At 40.0% G+C, this 15289-nt stretch overlaps 2 protein-coding genes across 2 annotated transcripts; one reads left to right on the top strand and one right to left on the bottom strand.

Annotated features, from left to right (window-relative positions):
- Positions 1-859: 859 nt before the first annotated feature.
- Positions 860-12241, bottom strand: aco2 (aconitase 2, mitochondrial). Its single transcript, XM_007559767.2, has 17 exons — positions 12134-12241; positions 10230-10372; positions 9851-10109; positions 8776-8868; positions 7951-8109; positions 7323-7473; positions 7132-7236; positions 6932-7023; positions 6166-6271; positions 5925-6082; positions 5727-5800; positions 5274-5385; positions 4910-5188; positions 4639-4830; positions 3840-3972; positions 2704-2825; positions 860-2608 (listed from the first exon to the last, which is right to left on the bottom strand). Exons 1-17 carry the CDS (start codon positions 12167-12169, stop codon positions 2474-2476), a joined length of 2349 nt encoding a protein of 782 aa, XP_007559829.1. The 5' UTR covers positions 12170-12241; the 3' UTR covers positions 860-2473.
- A 1271-nt stretch (positions 12242-13512) lies between these two features.
- On the top strand, positions 13513-15233 carry phf5a (PHD finger protein 5A). Its single transcript, XM_007559782.2, has 4 exons — positions 13513-13650; positions 13959-13982; positions 14795-14961; positions 15051-15233. Exons 1-4 carry the CDS (start codon positions 13599-13601, stop codon positions 15138-15140), a joined length of 333 nt encoding a protein of 110 aa, XP_007559844.1. The 5' UTR covers positions 13513-13598; the 3' UTR covers positions 15141-15233.
- Positions 15234-15289: the final 56 nt, after the last annotated feature.

Here is a 15289-nt window from a genome sequence, read left to right on the forward strand (position 1 = left end):
TTTTTTTAAATTCACAGTTGTTTGGTACGACGGCGTAGGTATTATGCCCACCTTAGATAGAGGAAAAAACGTAGTACATTTCTGCCAAAGAATTCAGATATTTTGAGATTAGACTCAGAAATTTTCGTTGGAAACAGAAAAGGTTTCAAACGTGCATTGCTTATGTATATGCACGTTTTTCTCTTTTCCTACTCATTGCTTGTTTTCTTGTTTTTAATAACCTGTTTGAAATAAATGAAAATGAAAAGTCAAAAAAAATTTCTACATTTGGACATTTTTTGAATTTGAAAAGTCGAAAATGTTCGGCTTTTGAATCACTTCTTTCCTTGGCGTTACTTACATGGGTGTCAATTTAATTTTCATCTAGGACCATCAAGATCATAAATGTCATCAAAGAGCCAGTTGTGGCAAGATTATTGATAAGATAAACTGTTAAAAATAATATTAAACAGCTGCAGATGCATTCGATGAGTACTTCTTAAGCTTGAGTAATATCTCACACTGATGTGACCTCTGATTTTAATTATCCAAAATGCTCAAAGAAATTATACATGCAAGCTGGGAAATGTTGATTTATGATCCTGAATCCAGATTACCAAGATAATCATGGCGAATCATTTGAATTTAGTGGTTCCTTCCTCTTGATACATTTCTACAATTTCAATATCAAGAAGTTCTTCAGACTGTGCAACAACATGCTGTGTACACTTTTGAATTTGCTGTGTAGGAAAAAAAAAAAGTCAGCAGGAACAATGTACTTTTTGTACTTTGCTTCGCTGGAGAAAAGAAAACTTCTTACATTTTTTCAGATTATATTGATTTTTAATACTGTTCAACAAACAGCCACAATACCAGCTGAAGAAATGATATCAGTGAATTTTTATTTTACAATCTGCTGAAATTTCTGTAATACAGAAAAGATCATCTGGGAGCAAAACAAACACTGAACTGCACACAGAGTCAGACACTTTATATGGAGTGGTTACAAGGAAGAGCCTTCATCTGATTGGCAGAATAAATCCAAAAATTAGATTTTTTTTTTCTGATTTGACTGACTGACCCCCAACTTTCCCCAAAGTTACAAGTTTTGCTGGGAATTATCCTTATATATAATCAAAAGCTCAGAACAAGAACAGTTTTATGAGTTTCTTAAAATTCTCATTGCTCAAAAAAAATCTGTTAAATTATTTCAGCGGGGCTAAAAATAAAAAAGAAAGAAAGCTGCACATAAAAAGACCACTGAAAAATACAAGATGTAAGGTTACCCTGTGAGTGAAATGACAAGGGCCTGGAGCTGCTGCAGAAAAATTATTATAAATACATAACAGCAGGGGAAAAAACATCATGCGCTTGACCTCATTAGAAGTGATCATGAGAGCAGTGGACGCATCGGGGAAGAGTTGCAACAGTTTCACAGCGTATTAAAGCAAATGAAGCGCTGCTGTGCTGTGTTGAAAGCCTACTCTAAGACATAAATATAAAAACGACCCTTACTGGTCTAACTTTGTTAGATATACAGCAATCTGACGTTCAGTACGAATCACGAGTCATCTTATGTTCCTTTCACATACAACAGGTCTGCCTGCTGCAGCTTCGATGCTCTGCAGTACCGCCTTTGGGCCACCGGAGGGGAGAAAAACGAGCATTAAGTGTGAGTTTATTTTAGGTCTGGTTTGTACCGAACCCGTAGCGGGACATTGAAGGACAAAAGAAAAACTAAACTTTCTCGAGCGCACCGGATGCTATCTCATGCACACCACTTAATGTCTCATTATCGCCAGATAATATGTGGGGCAGGTGAGATAGCATGTCGCTGTACCACATACTATCTCGTGAGAAGCAGATAATATTTGGTGCGCATGAGATGGAATGTGAATACTTGATAGCGTCACGAGCGCACCAGATATCTTGAGCGCAGGAGATGCTATCTGTTGCGCACGAGAAAGTATCTGGTCGCGGAGGAGAATTTTATTTTTTTTTTCTTTAATGTTCTGCTACAGTTCCATAGGTTTGCCAACAGGGTCCAGAAACAGAAGAAACCATTGTAAAGATGAGCCCAAAAGCAGCAGAGTGACTGTTCAGCTGACCGAGCTCAACATTGTGCTAACTTGTTTACACAACTGCAATAGCGACCAGGGGTCAGTGTTTACCATGTCCTGGGTCAGGTCACAGCTTATTGTGTCAAGAGTGTGTGTGGGTCTATAACCGGTACTCTCTGCTCGATGAACACACAGCAGCCTCACATCATTTCAAAAATATGCTTAATGTTGATGAATGAGGATTAAAAAATAAAAATTACAGGACCAAGTTCAACTGTTCCATCAAAATCATTAGCTTGACATTTAAAAGTATTCCTGCTTGGTTCGGTAATTGTACTTCAGTGAAAGCTGCAAGCTAATCCTGGTGATGAAACAGTTATTTGACATTCTGTTTCCTCCCAAGCTGTACCACCCTGTTTCCCTCCCTCCATGGCTCAGTGCTGCAGCTGCTTCATCCTGTTCAGGGCTGAGCCCGCCTGGAACCACTCGATCTGGGTCTCGTTGAAGCTGTGGTTGAGCTCCAGCGTCTCCTGGCTGCCGTCGCTGTGCGTCACGACCGCTGACAGGGGCTGAGAATGATGAGACGAGAGAAAAGACCCTCAGAGGAGATGTTTTTAAAGATGTATTTCTCAACAGCTAAAGTATATCAGATGTTAAATCTTACCTTTCCTGGTGCAAAGGATTTCAGTCCCTTGATGGAGATCTTGTCGTCGGGGCGGATTTTGTCGTAGTCGGATGGGTTGCTAAAGGTGAGGGGAAGCAGGCCCTGCTTCTTCAGGTTCGTTTCTGAGACATGGAGGACAAACTTTTCAGTTCAGATGAAAATCAACAAAACTAAATGACGCAATTTTAATGTTCTTTACTTTATTCACTTCTGCTATTCTCCATTTATGTTATTTGTAATTACTGCTGCCACCAACTTCCTGTCTTCTTTTTCCATAAAGTCACCATTTGCTTTTGTGCTAGGCTCTCTCTTTCTTGGAAGGAATCATTGATAGAGATATTGCCCCTATTTTTTTTTCTTTTTCCTTGGAAGTTGGCCTTGTTTCGTTTTTTTTTTGGGGACCGTTTTTCGTTTTTTTTTTTTGCAGGTTTTACTACTCAAATTTCAGACCACTATGAATTTAAGACCTATATCTCCACAGAAATGTATGAACTTTGTCCAGCCAACTGGGGAGAAATTTGAACTGCCATGATAGTCGCAAAAACGTTAGCTATACCTAGCTAGTTAGCAAGAGTATGTTAGCAGTGAGTTCACGGTAGTCCTAACAGTCTCTAGTCACAGAACACAATGAAGATGTCTGAGTGTGACTTCAAACTTGCATAACGGAAAAGTCCCGCAAAACCTCCACCCCCCAATAAAAACATGGGATATAAAAGAATAAATAGTAGATCAAATTTAAGACCTGCGAGTTACATATTAAAGGCAAACCTACTTTTTATAATTAAATTAAGACATTTTAAGGCCAGTTCTTCTGAAGGTGTCTTCCTGTTAAAACGGAGTGGTTCCGTTCAACTTCGCTCCGTGCTTGATAACAAGAACAGATTGTTGTGACTTGATGGAGTTGACTGATGTTTATAAAGGCAACATTTTACCAATTGGCAAATACATCATCCAACTGTATTTGTGTTGTATTATATGTAATGTATTATATTTTATGTAGGTTTCTATATTTTATGGAAACTGAACTCTTTTGTCTTGTAAAGGACACTTGTTAAAAAATTGGGCTATTTAAATAAACCTGACCCAGCCGGCTTCATGTTCATAAAGCTATTTGCAGCATGAACTGTGTGGCTCACCATGGATTCGGGCAAAGCTCTTGACAATAATGGCTCTTCCACCCAGATGCCTGGGCTCCAGAGCTGCATGTTCTCTGCTGGAGCCCTCGCCGTAGTTATCATCTCCAACCACGACCCACGACACGCCGTTGGCCTGCAGAGGAGAAGCAATAAAAACAGAGTTTCACTGACTTTCAATTCGAGATTTTACAGCTTATTATCAAAGACAAATGCTTTTGAAACCAGTATAGAAATTTTCTAGGAATGGACTGTAATTTTTAAAATAAAATTTTAAAGATTATTACATAAAGGGGTGAATCATTTTGCAATTTTCGGCTGATTCCCATTTTGGCCATAACCATATTTTTTTTTGTTTAAAAGGTTGCTAAATGTAGCTAGAAATTTGCTAATGGGCTTGACACGTGGCGTGATGAACAACTCAAGGTGAACCCAACACATGGGACGCGATAGTGATAACAGCAATAGCAGTAGCAGCGTTAGCAATGGCAGCGGAAACAAAAGTTGAATTTTTTTCAACTTTTCTTGTGTACGCCTACGTGTTCTGGCTTTAAATTTTGCCATATGAGGTTCTATACGATATGAATAGTGAGGGAGTGATATTGCCTCCTGTGTGTCAAGAACCTTAAGTTGGAAAAAGTCGGGTAATTTGCTGTAAACTGGTGGGGGTTTCTCAGTCTCCCCTTTCTTATGGCAAAGTAACAGGAGACAGTGGATTTTTTTCAGACCTTTGCAGAGGGAGATAAGATCAGTTTCACATGTAAGTAATTATCGGTACAACAGTCACATCTTGAACTCTCACCTTGTAGTGTCGTGCCACATCAGGGACTCCTCCGTACTCTCCCGTCAGGTGGTTCTTGATCTTGTTGACGGCGTCGTTCTCGCTGTTGACAGCACCGATCAGCATGTTGTTGGAGATGTTATCCAGGTGGCCGCGGAACTTCAGCCAGGGTCCTGCGGCGCTGATGTGGTCCGTGGTGCATTTCCCCTTCACCTACAGAGAGACAGGTGAGAGTTATCCTCCGACGCCAGCAGCCGTGAGAGCGTTCCCATCTAACCTGGCGTGCGCCCACCTTGATGAGGACCACCATGTTTTCCAGGTCATTTCCGCTCCACTTGTCAAAAGGCTCCAGCAGCTGCAGCCGGTTACTCTGAGGACTGACGTCCACCTTGAGGCTGGCACCATCGCTGGGAGGGTGCTGGTAGGTGTCCTGCCCTGGGTCGAAGTCCCTGGCTGGTAATTCGTCTCCGGTGGGGGGCACCAGCTTGAACTTCTCTCCCGTGGGGGTTGTGAGGTAATCTGTCTCTGGGTTGAAGTCTAGCGTCCCAGCGATGGCGAGGGCAGTGACTATCTGAGGGAGGGAGGCAGGAGGGAGGACGGTAGGTGCGGAATGTGAACCTGTGTGTGCTGGAAGGTGTGGACCGGTTTGGGTTTACCTCAGGAGAGGTGACAAACGCATGAGTTGCAGGGTTGGCGTCGTTCCTGGCGGTGAAGTTCCTGTTGAAGGATGTAACGATGGTGTTCTTCTCTCCCTTCTTCACATCCCGCCTGCACATAAACAAATATACAGAATATCAACACACAACCTTTGGTCAACCTGATTTATTACAACAGGAAGTGACAACACAACGAGACCCTTACTAAGATTTTATGTAGTAGACCAGAGGTCAGCAACCTCAACAATTTTAAGAGCCATGTTTGCCTTCAGTCCAGCTAAACAGCATTTGTTTAGCAACAGGACTCACTGAGTGTCTGTGATAAACCAACCCAAAGTAGCACAGAATTGGAAGGTACATGTCTAAAAGACCCGACAGTTGTTTTTTATATTGAGTGTTAAAAATCTTTATTTTTCATAAGCGTTCACCTGATGTCAGCTTAAAAATAATTACCTGTCCCACTGTCCAATGCAGGGTCCACATGCATTGGCAAGAACCACACCTCCAACATCGCTGAGGATCTTTGACTAAAAGATTAAAAAAATAAAAATAAAAATAAAAAAAAATAAAAACAGAACAGGGTTAATTTTACCACTTAAAAACGAGAAGTTATGTGCAGTCCATTTGTTTTTGCAATGAGCCAGCATTTACATATCCGTCTCTTTCGATGGTGGCACGGATCTGCTCGGAGCCGGGGGTGACGGTGAACTGAGCTTTGCACTTCAGGCCTTTGTCCAGAGCCTGTTTGGCCAGGGAGGCGGCTCGGCCCATGTCCTCGTAGCTGGAGTTGGTACAGCTGCCGATCAGACCTGCAAAGTGAAGCAGGGAAGAAATTCTCAACAAAAGTCAAGCCTGGATACACGAAGAGCAGCACATCTCCGTCTGTCCTCACCGACTTTGACCTCCAGCGGCCAGCCATTCTTCTTGGCCACGGCGCCGACCTCGGAGACGGGGTGCGCCAGGTCAGGGGTGAACGGCCCATTGATGTGAGGCCTGAGCTGGAAAGAAACAGCAAGAAAACACATAAGTTAGGAAGAAAAAAATCTAATGTGTGATGAATTGTTGGAACACTCCATCAGGTATAACAGGAAAAGGAAAGGACTGCAGGCGAGAAAGCATCATTTTATTATTAAACTGAACACTTGAGATGCCAGGCACTTCAGTCTGTAACTAAGTTTCATTATGCAGCAGAAATGTTTGTTTCAAAGTGGAAAATGGATGAAGTTTAAAACCAGAAGTTTGCGTTTAATATGGATTTCTTCTCCTGCCATTATTTAGCTAAATATCTGATGTATGCCTGTCGCAATAAGCAATAAATGAATTGGATAAAAAAAATTAAACAGAACTCAATAGTTTCCATCTGCATGATTTATGTTTTCTTCTTTCTCTCTTTCTACCAAAAACTGGATGATAAAAGCCTTTTCTTGAAGGACAGTTTTGTTCACAGAAACTTTATAATTCATTTATTTGTTGTTTCTTTTGTTTATTTATTTTGAATACTTAAAATGTCTTCCAGTTCCAGTGTTAAATGTTTATTAGAATTCAATTAATAAATCCCAGCTCAATTTAAGAATCAGGTTGACAGCAAAAACTATTGATTTTTTTCTACATATATATGGTAAATAAATAAATTCAGACAGTAAGGAGTTAAGACCTACCTCGTCCAAATTGAGTTCGATGATCTGGTCGTACTCACAGCCTTCATCTGGTACCAATAAGTCCTTGTACTGATCAGCCACAGCAGCGATCTCTGAGGGAAAACACACACATTTAATCACCGCTCTGCAGGTTCAGTGACGGATCACGCTCTCTCTCTTTTATTACAAATATATCAAAAAGACACAAACTGTAAACCCACCTCCTCGGCCGGTTTTCTCCAGGTAGGTTCTCATGCGGTGGTTGTATGGAAACACGGAGGTTGTGGCTCCAATTTCTGCTCCCATGTTGCAGATGGTGGCCATTCCTAAACAAGACCAGCAGAAGATTCTGCAGTTGTGCTTTCTGAGTCATAATGTTCATAGGTTTAAACGATTTCGTCATTGTGCTGACCAGTGCAGGAAATGGAGTCGACTCCTGGTCCATGGTACTCCACGATGGCTCCGGTGCCTCCCTTCACCGTCAGGATGCCCGCCACCTTCAGGATGACGTCTTTGGGAGACGTCCAGCCGGACAGTGTGCCGGTCAGTCGCACGCCGATCACCTGGAAGCGTGAAAACAGGGGAATGCATTAAAATAAAAATAGGTGGAAATTACAACTACCTGTAAGGAATCCATCCATCCATTTTCTTTACACCCTTATCCCCCAAGGGTCAGAAGGGGTGCTGGTGTCTATATCTAGCTGTCAATGGGCGAGAGGCGGGGTCACCCTGGACAGGTCGCCAGTCCATCGCAGGGAAACACAGAGACAGACAGGACAAACAACCATGCACACACACTCACACCTAAGGAGAATTTAGACAGACCAATTAACCTGACAGTCATGTTTTTGGACTGTGGGAGGAAGCCGGAGTACCAAGAGAGAACCCAAGCATGCACAGGGAGAACATGCAGAAAGATCCTGAGTTGGGAATCGAACCTTCTTGCTGCAAGGCTACCTGTAAAGAATGAGAGAGAGAAAGAGAGAGAGAGATAGAGAGACAGAGAGAGAGAGAGAGAGGGAGGGAGGAATCGGCCCAACCTTGGGACATTTGAGCTCCCAGGGGATTCCAGCCATGACGTCTACAGCGTCGGCTCCGCCCACTCCGATGCAGATGGCGCCAAGCCCGCCGCCGTTTGGCGTGTGGGAATCTGTGCCGATAAGCATCACTCCTGGGTAGGCGTAGTTCTCCAGGATGATCTGTGGAGATGCAGATCATCTTGTTGGGGGAAATCAGGACTGCAACTAATGCTTATTTTAGCAATCGATTATTCTATAAATTATTCTGACAATTAATCAATTACTTGGATGAAAAAATTTAGAAATGCATCGAAAAATGCAAATAAACAGATTTTTTTCTTTTTGTTAATAAGTAAATTAGTTTTCTATTGCCTGAAATGCAATAACTTAAAATTCCTTAAGTGAACACTGGATCATTTGTAGCAAAGAATGAATCTGCAGCTAAAACAATCCTTCTGACATCAACATGTGAGAGACTCACCTCTGGATGTCTGACTCAACATCAACAGTGTGAGGCTGATGTGGTGAATTATAATTTTTTTTTTTTTTTTAACCTGTAAAATTCTGTCAGTTTTACAGGTTAAAATTTGCAAGCTAAAACTATGCAAGAAATTTACAAGTAAAGGGTTTTTCATCTTAAATACAAATTGTAAAGAACTGTGTTGTTTTTTCAGTAAAGGTTTTTTTGAGTCTGTATCGCCAAGTTAATGATTAATTGATGACTAAATTAATTGACAAATATTTCAATAATCGATTTGTCATGATTAATCGTTTCAGTCCCTATGGAAATACAGAGCTACATCTGTAGTAGATCAGATTGGTCTCAAAGTTCCTGTTTCACTGTACCTGATGGATGATTCCAGAGCCAGGTTTCCAAAAGCCCACTCCGTATTTTGCTCCAGCGCTGGACAGGAAGTTGTAGACTTCCTGGTTCACTTCCTATGGGAACAAACAGACCTGTGGCTCAATTGAGGGTTACAAACTACAAGCAGGGCCGGATTTAAAAGGATGTGGGCCCCTTGAATGGAAACCATTTTGGTGCCTCGTTCACTAAAAAGTTCTTTGGCAAACATAAATTACAATATGTAGTCCTATACATAAACACAGTATGAACTAATGATGGCAGGCTTAATCCCTTGGCCAGCAGCTACATGTTGTTCCCCCCGGGCGGGGGATATGGACTTAAAGTTTTATCACAATATTTTGTGGAACTATTGTGATAAGAAACAAGAATTATTTGCTACTTCTTTTTTTAGGTAACTTTATGGCTCTCACTTAATGGCACAGCAATCACAAACCACAAACACAAATACTGCACTTGAAATGCATTGTAATGCTATTCTATAGGACACCAGTCACACAAAGAAGTATGATTTGCATCACTAAACTGCATGTAGTAACTGCATTTATTCATATTTTCAAATTAACTGATAATCCCAACAATACGGATAGTTTGGCACCTTAAACATCATTAACTGAAATTTTTTTGTGACAACTATAAATGAAACTTCTTATCACAATAAGAAATTTATCACAATAATTGGTAAAAACAATACGATAAATGCCCATCCCTAGCATGAACACTGTTTATAATAATAAAAATCCCAAAATATCATTACATCTCACCTGATATGGGTCTATGACTTTTATATAAACTAAAATGTTTGCAAAACATGCATTTGTTACAATAAATAAATACATAATTAAAAGATAAAAGTTTGTGGGTATCCCCCACCCAAAAAAAAATGTTTTCACCCTGGGCTACTGCCTCTGTAAACCCTTTGTAAACTCTGGCCCAGTTCATAAGGCCTTGCAAAAGATATTACGGAGGTAGACTAACACAAATAATCCACTGTAGAACAAGCAGAACTTCCTGGTTCGATCGTCATGGTTTCACATCCTCCACTAGATGCTTCCTCACCTTTGCCCTGGCCAAATCCTTGACTCCGCCGATCTGGGCCTCGATCAAGTGATCGCAGTGGATGGTTGAGGGCACGGCCACCCTCGGCAGCCCGCTGCTGATGAATTGCAGCATGGCCATCTGGGCCGTGGCGTCCTGCATGGCCACGCGGTCGGGACGCAGCCGCAGGTAGGTGCGGCCGCGGTCGATCTCCTGGTGGTGGGGGTCGTCCAGGTGGCCGTACACGATCTTCTCTGACAGAGTGAGAGGACGGTTGAGCCTGCAGACAGAGAAAACTTTGAGGATATTCCTGCTGGACTGAGGAGAGAAAATCCTGGTAGAATATACATCGACACAGATGAAGCAGAGCTGGAGGAAACCCAGAGCAATAGGCACTGACCTTTTTCGGACAATTTCGACGTTGCTATGGAGCTTGTCATAGTTGATGAAGGAAGTGGGCTCAAAGCGGCTCATGGCCACTTTGGCCTTGGCTCTGTAGGCAGCTGATACATGCAGGCGCCGTGCACCATGACCCAGGACCAGCTGGCGACACACACACACACACACACATCGCAAACATCAAAAGATGAGTCCAAACACACAGCTGGAAATCTATTGAGGTCACCACTAACAAACGATTTCTTATTACAGTTCTCAACTTTAGCTGATAATACTAATACTAAGTATTGGCTGTTACTGATCCAATACAGAAAAACAGTGCAGAATTGACTAAAAAATATAGATATATTTTTTAAACATAGAAATAAATTTCCTTAATTACAAATTTATTTGATCACTTCAATACACCAACAGCTTGGTCAAACATGTAATAACCGCACAACTTTTATTTGTTTAGTCAGTGCTACTAGGACTTAACAGCCAATGAAAAAAAGAAAAAAAAAAGAAGAAACTGAAACTGACGAAAACAATAGGTTTTGGTTAAACATGTAAAAAATAAACTGTCGTGAACCTTCTTTCAAATGGTTCAGAAAGTGCAATTATAAATGCTAAATATAATGTAAAAGAAATAATAAAGCACGACATCAGTCAGTGCACAAAGCATAAAGTTGGACTGAATAGATCTGTCCTTAGAATTGTTTTCAGTGTTGGGACCGATGCAGATATCGCTGCTTCTGTAACAAAAACCCAAGGAGTTGATATGACACCAGACCAATAATAAAAAGATTTCAACCCAGAAATGTCAGCTGACTGAAAAGCATGTCCAGTATATGCAGTCAGTATTTGGTTGGGCTCCTTTTGCATGATTACTGCGTCAGTGTGGCGTGGCATGGAGGCCGTCTGCCTGACTTTCAGGACTTTGGTGAAAATTCACAGTCCAGTTTTCTTCCTACTTGTGTTAGGAGAGGCTTCAGCACAAGAAATGTGACAGTCGTTCTCTATGTCCTGGATTTTTTCACCGGCATGATTTTTTTTTTTTCTTCCACTCACCTTGTCATCAATAAGCTTGAACTCAGCCAGCTTCTTCAGCAATGACCTTTCATGTTACCAGCTGTCTGCTGAACAGGTTCCAGGTCAGCAATATTTCAAATGTTTGTGTAGCCCATAACATGTTTATAACATATTTGTATTAGTCATAAGTTATATTGTATTTTGGAGTTTTCATTTAACATTGAGTGGGATCGTATTAATGTACTCATTTGCTGAGATTCAACTGTTTGTTTTTCGTATGTCAAATTTAGGGAGGTATTACCTGATTGCTTGTGTTTTTTGATTTATGGGTGTTTATTTTGTTTTGTTATGGGGTTTTTTTTTTGGTCACCTAAGGATAATATTCAGTAGAAAATCAACTGCTTGCAGCACAGAAATCTGGAACCTTTTAAAGGCAAAATAAACAGAAGACATTCCGCTAACTTCAAATAAAGCAAAGAGATTTGAGATTTTTGAACACCATAGCTTCTGTGTTTAAAGGACCCACTGAGAGGTCTAACCTTGCTGTTAACCTTGCTAGTTGCGACCAAACCCGAGCGTTAGAACCAAAGCAACCGTAGCCGTTTGAAGGCTTTGGGTGTCTACGATAACATCTCATAATAACAGTGAATAACAGTGAATAACAGTGATTTGCGGAGTTGGTTAATTTTGAAGCAGCTGTCTGTCGTCAGCTAGATAACGTTCAGAGAGGCTCGGGACACGATGACCTGAGCAGCTTCTTCGCTTCCAGCCACACTTCTCTGACCTCCAGCGGGCTCACTAACGCCTCCTACCAGGTTTATCCGCTCGGAGACAACAGCTGACCCCGCTCTGCTGTCGGCTGAGGGGATTTAAGCTGAGTTTTGAGACTCTTACCTGGAGCCGGGCCACAGTCAGACAGTAGGTTGCCATTTTGTTCACTGACAAAGATGTGAGGGTCGAGTGTGACGTCACGCGATTGTAAAGTCTTTTCTCTTCTTTTGTGGTTATGATGAGTTGGCGCTTTCAATGTGCCGCCACCTACTGGAGAAAATCAATTACTACAAATTAGTAGTAGTGGACTTCATGAAGCGAAATCCTTAACTGTGTACAGGTGGGTAGAGAAGCCACATTTTGTACTCAAGTACGAGTAGCACTTCTACAACATATTTTTACTCAAGTAAAAGTAAAAAGAAGTAGCTTTCCATGAAATTACTCAATTATTTGCTAAAATAAAATAATATCATATGATTTAATATTTTAAAATTATTTCATCACACATAAAACATAAAGTCATTAGCAAATTCTGATATTTGAAAGACAAATATAAATAAAAACTACAATAAATAAATTCAAGTTCAGGCAGAAGAAACACTTTTTCATATAAATGTTTTAGAAATCAAAATTTACATTTAGGTAGTGTGAATATTATAACTAGGTAACATACTTCCAAGGACAATATGTAGTGTTTACAGTATTTTACTAATGGTAAAATAATGGTAAAACAGGCTCAGCAGATAGAAAATAACAAAAGAACTACAAAGTTGGTGTAGAAACAAGAGGACTGTATGAGTGTGAGTTTGCTCTCTTTTCATTAAAGTTATTTGTATTGGATAGAGTATCCAAACATTTGAGTCAACTAAGACTTATAATATTACTTGAGTAATATTATTAAAGTAAAAAGTAAAAATCAAAAAGCAGAGTGCAGTAATCTACTCCTAAAAGTATTTTTCCCCGAAAAGTTATTTAAGTAAATGTGAGTAAATGTACCTAGGTCTTACCCTCATCTGATTATAACTGACACTACCATAGGTCAAACTTGTTTTTCATCAATAATAATATTATTCATACCCAGTTTCAACAAAATATTATTTCTGTACCTTCAGCTGCTTTCTATTGGGAAAACTTTTATTTGGCTAAATTTAATGTTCACAGATCTAAACTTTCATCATCTTCACCTTTTTTGTAGTTTTGCTTTTTGGAAATCAAATAATATTTATATGCTATTTCTAAAAGTTCAAACAAAAAAATCTGTAAATACATAGGAATGCTGTAGGTCAACAAATATATTTAATTTATCATCGTGTCCGCTTTTTATTTCATGCATTTATTGCAGAAGCCTGGTATTTTTGTGGATATTTCTCTTACTTAACATCCATTTACGTGACTATTTAACTTCTTGTGTCATTTTATTATTTGGACAAATACTGATACACTGATTTAATTTCTAGCAATGATTTCCAAAGTTGTATTTCCTTATTGGAGCCGCCAGGTGGCGGTAATGTGGTAACAGAAACTCAGGACTCGGGTGAAAGGTTGTAGTTGAAACACACTAGCACCACTCGGTGTAAGTTAGCCTAAAATGGCCAAGCATCATCCAGATTTGATTTTTTGTCGAAAACAAGCCGGTGTCGGTAGGTCTGACTTAGTTTGTTTATAAATAACATACCAAGCAGTTTTACATCACCAGAGGCCTATCTCTATTACACTCTTACACTAGATAGCATTAGCTGCTAAGCTAATTGTTGGAGCATGGATTTCAATGAAAATGTTAGCTGTGATGTTAGCCTTTACGTTTCTTCGTGCATGTTTGTTCCCCTTACACACTATCAGTTACTTTTATTATGGTTTGTTTATCGAGCAAAAATAATCCAATTATGAAATGTGAGTTTTAATACATTTTATAGTTTGACTGACTAACCTCTTTGTTTCAATTCCGCAGCTATCGGGAGACTTTGCGAGAAATGTAAGTGTTGTCATCTACATTTAGCTAACACACCAACAACCCTGTTTCAGGAATTGTAGCGAACATCTACTGTAGCTGGTTTTATTGCAGTACTACTTTGGTTTCTTAGTTAAATGTACAGATTAAATATGGAGTCACCTGTAAGTTACTGTTTAGCAGAATCATTTTGTTGGAGGGGAAACATAAGACCAGATTCAGATTAAGTGTGTTGAGTTAGTTGTATTTACCTAATTAAACAAAGGCCAAAAAACTCATTCACTGTTCAACATTGTAGCTTTATAAACTATATATCTTTAAAAAAATAAAATAATCTAGTTGTAGAATGACATGTAATGTAAAACTAATTTTGTGTGTTCTCCAACTACAATTTAAAAACTGACAAAAATTTGACCTGCCAGCACAGGTGGTTGAAACACATGGAGACATTTTGTTTGTAATTAGAGCAGAATTACAACAAACCAATTAAACTTTCATATTGGAATATATTTGATCCAATACAGAGCATTTATCTTTTAATAACCATTCTTTTTGCATTCTCCTTAATTGCATAGTATTTATTTGATGTCTTTTACTCAAAAGCAGTCTTGCCACGTCCACTGTAGAAATATCTTCCTTAAAATGACCATGAATGTCAAATTCATACCTTACGTTTTACTTTTGGGCCTAACTGGAGTGAGAATTTTGAGAAAAATTGCCATTCTGACACGAGAAACGTCTAGGAACAACATGAAGTTTAAACTACAGTTAAAAGTTCCCCTTTCTGTCCCTTCCCTGGCCCTCAGTTCTTCACCTGGCTCCCTCTTTTCTTCCAGGTGATGGAAAGTGTGTGATCTGTGACTCTTACGTGAGGCCGTGCACGCTGGTGCGTATTTGTGACGAGTGTAACTACGGCTCCTACCAGGGCCGCTGCGTGATCTGCGGAGGGCCTGGTGTGTCTGACGCTTACTACTGCAAAGAGTGCACCATCCAGGAGAAAGACGTGAGTCTCATCTGCTGTGATTTGTCTACTGTGTGCTTCTCCAAACACTTCCTAATCTTTTTTTTTTATTTTTTTGATTCTGTGTGCAGAGAGATGGATGTCCTAAGATTGTGAACTTGGGCAGCTCTAAAACAGATCTGTTTTATGAAAGGAAGAAGTATGGCTTCAAGAAGAGGTGAAGAAACCGAAGTCTGGGCTTTTAGTTTTGCAGTTTTTCTAAAGCATCCACAAAAAGAAACATTGTTTTTCCTAAATAAAGCTTTTCTTTTCTATTTCTCTGCATTTTATTTATTTTTGCTTGAGTCTTTGTGCTTGTAGAAGTCCCAAA

Source organism: Poecilia formosa, unplaced genomic scaffold (genome assembly GCF_000485575.1).
Source record: "Poecilia formosa unplaced genomic scaffold, Poecilia_formosa-5.1.2 Scaffold4, whole genome shotgun sequence".
In the NCBI taxonomy this organism is placed as follows: domain Eukaryota; kingdom Metazoa; phylum Chordata; class Actinopteri; order Cyprinodontiformes; family Poeciliidae; genus Poecilia; species Poecilia formosa.